Below are 8,295 nucleotides of genomic sequence, written 5' to 3'. Positions count from 1 at the left end.
GGGTGGACGGCGGGAGGGAGTAGAATAGCGCGCTTACTTTAAATTTCAAAAAAGAATTTGCGGGTTCTTTTTTATTTTGGAGTAGTAGAATTGCTATAAAATTTAGGATTTCCTTGTAGAATTATAAAATAAAGTAAGTCCTTTTTTTAAGTACATGCCAATCTAGTTATCTACCTCTCCACATAGCCTTCAATTCAGCATTATTCCATGACTCCTATTTGAAATTTGAAAGCCTATCTTTTAAGGGAAAAATGAAAATAAAAGTAACCCCTATATTCTCATTCACTCTCTATTTCATAGCAAGACATTCACCGAGCAAGCGGAAATCCTTTTAAAGGAAGCTATTCAGGAACAGCTGGAACGGTTTTCCCTTCAGCAACAAACATAAATTTTGCATGTCTACTCTTGTTAGTAGAATTTGAATCGTGCAAAAAAGTTTTCTTAGTTTTTAGTATAGTTAGTTAAAGACAAATCGGCGGGATAGGAGAAATGAATCGGTGACGGGATATGTGTTGGGAGGCCAGAAATACGCGGCGGGTAGGCGCGATGTGGTGGGAGGGGCGGGATTTGGCGGGAGTGGGAGACGAATTTTCCCTGTGCCGCTGACGCGCCGGACCCGTGTCGCTTCGCCTCGGTTTTCGTTGTGTCTGGCGTGCCCGGTGCGTCCCTGTGGGACGGGGACGGGCTTGGGACGTCGGACACCGTATCGGGCCGCGCCGGACAAAAATCGGCTTTGGGGGACGCGACTGGAACCGTTTTTTTGTCCGACGCGCCCCAAATCGGATTGGGGGACGCTTTGGGGACGCGACTGGAGATGCTCTAACGTGCCTTTTGTTTCAACTTTATTCTGGGTGACTTTTTGGTTTGTGCATAATATAAACACGTCGTTTATGAATAAAAACACTAGCAGGGATGGTTGGTGCCCAGAATGGCATGCATTATAACACGAACTCCGTAATTTCTGTAGTACCATGTTTTCTTTTCTTCCTTTGACTTGCGCCGATTCGGTATCATTTACAATTTGCACGGCCGTGTCACTAAAGTGTGTCAGTGATGTATGTACTGTGTCCCAGCTCAAAATATCTAAATCCAATCTACTCCAGTATATCGTTTATCCGTCTGGCTGCTTTTTCTTTGCTTTGCCAGCCGAGCGAGATACCCCACTGCTTACTACCCTTTTGGCCTTTGCGGTACGAACAGCGAAGCGTAGTACCATCGATCTCTCCACCGATTGGCCAAACCCGCCCCCGCGTCCGATCCGGCGCGCGATGCCAGCGTCGATCATTGCCTGGATCGCCCGCCCGGATGTTCCGCGTCCGCACCCGTTGCCGCGCCGACACGAATGGTAGCTGTGCAGGCGGTGTCTCCTCTGGCGCACGACCTGGCGGCCATCGTCGAGATGCCAGCCGGCGCCGGTTTGGTGACGAAGGTGAGGCCGAGGATGAGGAGCGCCGTGACGACGACGAGCGCGGCGGCGCCGCCGAAGACGCCCGTCCTGGCGACGTAGCAGTCGCCGTCCATCCAGCCCCGGCCGTAGCGCTGCCCGCTGTTCATGCTCGCCGCCGTCGCCAGCAGGACCACGGCCAGCGCGAAGCACAGCCTGCAATCACCATGGTCTCGTCAGCGGTCCGGTTCCCGTACGTCGCACAGGATTCGCGTAGTTCAGGTGGACGTTTTGGCGCGTATTTGCGTGTCGCGCGCCGCGCGCGGTCTTACTATACGTACCATGAGAGGACCAGTAGCGCGACGGACGCGGCGCGGCCTCTGGTGACCGCGGGCTTGCCGGGCTTGGAGCAGGTGGAGGCGCGCATGGTGGTGGCCGCCGCGGTGGTGCCGACGAGCTGCGCGACGGTGAGGAAGGCGATGGCGGCGACGCCGAGCTCGAAGGCGGGGCTCTTGGGCAGGGAGCAGAGGCTGCCGTCCAGCTTCATGTCCTTATCCTGATCGACCAACCGACGGACACACGATTCAGATCCCGGGAACCGGAGTCGCTTGCCACAGCTTGAGCAGAGGAGTGGCTACTGACCTTGACTCTGCGGAATTCGGCGGCGAGGGAGCAGGAGAAGGCGGTGGCGCAGAGCAGGACGACGATGCCGCAGACCGCGGGCCGGCAGGGCAGCCCCCTGCCGCCGCCCTTCTCCATCGATCGTCACGCGAGGAGCCTGAGGCTGAGCTGAAACCCGAGACGCAACGCTACCTAATTCTGTTACACTCGTCTGGCCAGCCGCGCGCAGCCCCCTCGCTTTCCTCGGGAGATCAGACGCAATATATATACTAGGGAATTATTATGCTACCGGCGACCAATCAGACACGGTTGGCGATGGCGGGCGGGAGACGATGGAAACAGAGGGCGAGGACCGGAGGCCGAACAAACCGCATGGGTCCGTTCGTCCACCCATGGCGCGTGCTAGAACGAGATAACAGGGGAGAAGGAGGAGGACGGAATTGGCAATGAGAAGAGGGCTGGTCCCATGTTGACGAGCCGGCGAATTGGCTCCGGATGAGGGTGGCCGCAGGCTTCCGCAGGCCCGCTAAGCCGCGCCACCAAAAAAACACCTCGTGGCGTCGCGGACAACCTGCTAATCTAAACTGGGCTTTGTGGCCCAGTCCTGCTTTGCCTTCTCGACCCGCCGCCCGCACCGCATATCAAACACGATAGGCTTCTGCCTGCTCCGTCGATCCCCACCTGCGCCGCCGGCGCCTACGCTCCGCCCACGATGCAGCAACCTGCTCCGCCCACGGCGCTGCCTGCCCGCTCCCCCACGCCGCCGCCTTCTCCTCACACTCCATGCCATACGCCGCCACCTGGATCCCCCGCGCCGCCTCAGTCAATATCTGGCGACTGGCGTCTCCCTAAAGCGCTGGCGGCGCCCCAAGATCTGTGAGCGGCGGGGAGGACAAGAACATCGTCCTTGGCTTGGGTGGATGCGGCGGCGACGGCGAGGTGGTGGATGTGGGGAGCGGCCTAGATTTCTCGGGCGTCGGCGCTGTGTTCCCAGCGGACTGTGACGAGGTTGGCAACTACTCTATGAACATGTCGAATAGGAATGATTACAGCGTGATGGAGTACTATCAATGGCTGGAGTATTACCAGTTAGCACGAACCTGTTGATTGCTTGTCTTCTCTCATGTGGGTTGCATGTTCATTCCTACTACAGTTTTGGACAACTGAACTAGCATGATTGTGTCTAGGACTGTTAAGGCCATTTGTAAGTAACCTGATCTGACCTGTAGGCTATGATTTAGACTTTAAACATTACTTCAAGGGACATTACTTCAATACTTATAGGTAGCAGATTTAGGGCATCAGGACCTTCATGACAATATTTATAATTCATAATATGGAGGATCTGGTATGACCTTCAAATCCACGAATCTGAGAAACCTTCATGTTTGTTTATTCTTGCAGCTTCAATTTTACTGACCATGGAACCGTAGTTACAAAAAGTACAATCTCATTATAGACTATGTTCTGATTGACACATGTAACTACAGCACCAGGTTACAAGCTTTGACCGCAATCACTAGTCTTGAAGATTGATATTCTTCAATTCTACTCCAAAACTGCAAGGCGTAATCAGCAGGTAAATCATCATCGACCATCAAAACAAATCTTCCAAAACTGTAAGAGCAATGCCTTCCTCTTTAGGGACAGTAATATGATTTTGACCTGATATGTTTCCTTCCTCTTTAGCGATATCTCCCTCGTCGAAGAACCATATCGATCTACTGTGCTACTGAGCGAGGAAGAAGGAGCGATGATGAGGGCGCGTGGACCTGGAGGTACTAGTCGACGCTCTCTTGGGTGGGTGTTGGGCGCGCGTGTACCTGTAGGTGCGGTTGGCTTCCAGGAAGTGCAGCTGGGCGACCTGGAGCTTCCGACGAGCTGGGCCACGCGCGCGACGTGGATGGATTCCGGCGACCCACGTGGATGTGCGTGGAACGATTGACGAGCTAGGCGACGCCCACGGCGTGAATGGATTCCAGCGGCACACGTGGATCGATTAGCGAGCAGGACCGGCCATGCGCGGCGGAGGAGCTGGCCGGTGGAGGAGGATCGATTCCGGTGGTAGCTGGCCGGTGGACGGCAGAGGGATGACGCTGGTGCGAACGCGAGATTCCAATTTTAGATAGGGTTATTGATGTCTTTCACAGTGTTTTCACCTGGTCGGAACATTTGTTTAACGTTTTACAAGTATGTGTATTACAAAGTATTACTAATCACACTCCAATCTTGGAGTTTTAAATTTGTCCACGGTTTCAATATAATTGCTTAATTATTTCAGCATGTAATGACACTCCAATTTGGAAATTTTCAGATTATTTCAGACTTCTCCAATCTAGTCGTTTTGAGATTATTGATTTTGCTCTGTAATATATGTCAATCTAGCTAGTCTTGCAAATAGGATACTGTCATGTAGCAAGATCCTGTTCAAAAAAAAAAATGTAGCAAGATAGTCTTGCAAGTACATTAGCATCAAAAAAGCACGGACGCACATGCCAACAGGTAACGCACGCGAGCCCACATAAGCTAACGCGTGCGCACGCAGCGCACAGCAGCTAACGAGCGCGGACGCAGGAACCCGCGATACCTGCACTTGTCCGCGTAGGTGCGTCCGCAGGCTCCTGCTTGTCCTGCGTTCTGCACTAGCGGCTCACGCGGCTGAAGCGGGCTCTTCCGTGGACTTGTCCACCTGCATCCTTAGAATTGGCCCGGCGCCGGCGGCGAATGGTCTGGTCAAATCGGGATAAGGGGCTTTGCTTGGGGAAGGCGAGAGCTATGGAATCGGGAAAAAGGAAGCCGCCAAGGAAAGAATCATGCACGCTCACGCTCACGCGCCATCGTGCCTAGTCATGTCATGATCACCCTGCACCTAGAGCCACTAGCAGCTGTTTAGCTCATGCTAAACCAGCCGCGTCATGATCACGCCACCCGCCCACCCGAATTGGCCGGACTACACACGAGTTAACTGCTATTGACCGGTGCTCGTGAAAGCGAATGGGGAAAAATGTAGGGAAAGATCGGGACGGGAATGGCGAGGAATCTTTCACGCGTGCAATGGCGACGACGGGGACGGCCGGTTCCGGTGGCGGGCGCTGCCCGGAACGGATCTTTCCCGGCAAGTTGGGCAAGTCGTTAGACTGGGGGGCCTGCGCGTCCGGCCTAGCAGCCGAGGCTCGTGGATGTCTCCGGCCCGGCCGCTTCCGCCTCCTCGTTGGACTTGGCTGGCTGTGGGTGTGTGGCCCAGCAACTGCGGCGAAGTGGCATCCTTCCGAGTTCCGATGACCCATCAGAATCTGGCCGTTTCGTTTACTCTCCGCCGCCCTTTCACCAAAAGGAATGTGCTCCGCGCTCCTTTTCCCTCCCTTTTTGACTTCCGACGTGCAAGATTATTGCCAAAATCGCGCCTCACACGGATGATCTAGTCGGAAATGCACAAAGTACCTTCATTAAAAAGAGATTTTCCTCTATGCCAAGAATTTGGCCGAGAGATTGTAGGAGTAAAACCGCGGCGATCGTTTCTAAGCTTGACATCCGTAGAGTGCTCGATTCGGTTAGACGGGAATACCTCCTTGATCTCTTTCAAAGACGTGGTTTCCCATGTGGATTTCAGAATTGGATTGACGCCTTGCTTGAAACCTCGTCATCTGGTGTCCTCCTCAATGGCATGGCCGGTTTTCCTTTGCACCATGGCGGTGGGGTTTCGGCAAAGGGATCCCCTATCTCCGTTGCCATAGAACCGCTAAGGCAAATCCTCGAGCTTGCCACTTCCCATGGGTTTTCTTATAGTGCTATATCCGGGTCATCATGTTTATAAGATATATGCTAATTGATTCCATGAACCTGATACCGGTTTTTTCTATCATAAGGAACACCTTTTCTAATTCACTTTATACTCGTTTACTTTTTCTAAAATTATTTATTCTGAACATACAATTTCTTTTATCTTGCTTGCTTTTGTATCAACGCTATATACCACATCGTGCACTGTAGAGCATCATTTTTAGCCAATCAGCGGTTGCCACATTTGCACTTGCTACAACAAACTACGCCGAGCAGTAATTTCATCTCTTTTTTTTTACCTGAAAGCTACGCCGTTTTTGGTCTTGTGCTAGACATTTTCCGATGCAAGTCTTTAGTTCCAACAATAATTACTCGACCGTAATTATCCAGTAATAATTCCACAATGGTGCGTAATTTTCTCGGGCCTTATTTTTGGCAATGAGCTCGCAACACACCGGCATTTTCTACGGCACAAAGATGGAAAGTAACTCCAGCAATAATTACTCGATGGGAATTATCCACTAGTAATTCTACAGCGATGTGTGATTTCCCCAAGATAGTCTTTCAGCAGTATTCGGCATATTTTAATCGTGAATCTTTTTTTACGCAAACCTTCAGCCTCAATACTAATTTTCTGCTGGTAATTTCCCAGTAGTGCTCCTAACGGTGCGTAATCCTCCGGTGGCAAGTTCTCAGCCGTTGCCGTGAACCTAGCGATGAATAGTAATTCCCGGTTTGTATTTTCTTTGATAAAAAAATTCCGATGCAAACATTTAACTCCCACCGTTACAATTTTAACTCTACAACGGTGCGTATATTTTCGACGTTATTTTTCCAGCATTGTTTGACACGCTCAAATGTAATTCTTCGACGCAAACCTTCAGCCCGAACAGTAATTTTCCACAGTAATTTTCCAACAATATGTAATCACCGGGAGATAATTTCTCTTTACCGTCGGCGTACTCGCGGTGAAACAACTATTCCCTGTTTCTATGTTACCCCTGAAATTTTCCGATGCAAATATTTACCTCCAACGATGCGGCACATGCCGCGTTAGTACCGCTATCTAATCATTTTTTTTCTTACATTTGAGATCACCAGCCGCTGTCAATGCTTTTCAAAAGTATTATCAATACATTGCGAACATCAATATAGTCTGACGGGTGTCGCCGCACCTTACCTTCCTAGTGGTATGCCAATGTTTGTAAAAGTTTGTAGTTGCACATGCATCGATGTTACTTATGAAATCATCTCACTATGTGCAGACAACTTAAAAAATGCGAAGAACAAAAATGGTGCGGCATAGCACGCCAGATTCTTCTAGTTTTCCTATTATGGTTTGCACATTAGATATTCATTCTACACTTCAGTTTAGCATTGAATTTATCTTACTTATTATGACACATGTTTAATACAAAACTAATATATGAGTTGTGTTGATTGACGACCTCCATGGTAGAGTTGAGAACATACGACAATCAACTTTGCTTTACAAGGTTGTTTAGGAGGAAGAATAGAGAGAACAAGGAGATCCCCGAGTGTTCAGAACTAAATAACGAGTCACCCTTGAGGGGAAAGAGCCCCTTGCTACATTACTGTGCACTTGGAGTCCTAACAAGTTGGTACACACATAGTTTTACTGCCATCATAAACTCCTTGTGGCGTCGTTGCTAGCGATCTCTAGTTTTTTTTCGAAATGGGGGGAATATCACCTCAGCTTCTGCATCCAAAGGATGCACACGGTTTTTTATTAGATTATTCACAACACCTTACGAGAGCAATACAAAAGATCAAACTCGAAGCCACCTCACTAAACCTACAGAGGGATGAAGGGGGTGACAATTCACCAACTCATATCATCCAAAAACCAAATACCTTCCCAGGCCGCTCAATATCAGATGAGAAGCACATCCAGTCAAGCAGACTCTCAGCATACGCCAACACACACGCCATAGAAGTTGCTACCGATGTCTTCCTCGACTCCATCTTCAAGAGAGATCAGCATACGACCCAATAGCGATCTCTAGTAACTTCACATACATTGTTGAGGATGTGTTGACCATCTCAAGTCCCTCGGCAACAACTCTTTCTAGCGTAGTTGTCTGAGATTTCCTACACATATTACAACCACATAAGATTCTAGAGTTGTTGACATTTCTTGATCCACCATCAACAACATTCTTCATGGCACGGTAATCATTCAAGCTCTTGGAGGTCCATCTCTCTAGGCTTGATTGTCATCTTCTTACTTCCTTTACATTTTGCAAATTTTTTTCTTCTTATTTTCCTTTTTATTAGTTTCCTTTAAATATTGTATTTATCATGTTAAAACCCATAAAAATCCTACTATGTATGCAAAGGAAATGTTGAACACCTCATTACTGAGTTATTTGAATGCTACTAGAAATATTGCTACGGTAAAATATAGAGAACCACGAGAAGGGAAAGAGTTAGAAGGTTTCTTGATAGTCATAGATGATATTGCTATGAGGTTTTTTGAATTTCATGGT

At 49.4% G+C, this 8,295-nt stretch overlaps 1 protein-coding gene and 1 long non-coding RNA gene across 2 annotated transcripts; one reads left to right on the top strand and one right to left on the bottom strand.

Annotated features, from left to right (window-relative positions):
• Positions 1 to 958: 958 nt before the first annotated feature.
• On the bottom strand, positions 959 to 2,395 carry LOC124688126 (protein MODIFYING WALL LIGNIN-1). Its single transcript, XM_047221843.1, has 3 exons — positions 2,027 to 2,395; positions 1,726 to 1,940; positions 959 to 1,600 (listed from the first exon to the last, which is right to left on the bottom strand). The coding sequence occupies exons 1-3, from the start codon at positions 2,141 to 2,143 to the stop codon at positions 1,282 to 1,284; spliced, it is 651 nt and encodes a 216-aa protein (XP_047077799.1). The 5' UTR covers positions 2,144 to 2,395; the 3' UTR covers positions 959 to 1,281.
• A 573-nt stretch (positions 2,396 to 2,968) lies between these two features.
• On the top strand, positions 2,969 to 3,811 carry LOC124688127. The gene is made up of 3 exons (XR_006998432.1): positions 2,969 to 3,013; positions 3,496 to 3,584; positions 3,695 to 3,811. It is a non-coding gene; the product is annotated as an uncharacterized LOC124688127 (long non-coding RNA).
• The last annotated feature ends 4,484 nt before the right edge of the window (positions 3,812 to 8,295 follow it).

The sequence above is a fragment of the Lolium rigidum genome, chromosome 2 (assembly GCF_022539505.1).
Source record: "Lolium rigidum isolate FL_2022 chromosome 2, APGP_CSIRO_Lrig_0.1, whole genome shotgun sequence".
Taxonomy (NCBI): domain Eukaryota; kingdom Viridiplantae; phylum Streptophyta; class Magnoliopsida; order Poales; family Poaceae; genus Lolium; species Lolium rigidum.
This window is presented reverse-complemented; position numbering and strand designations above follow the sequence as displayed.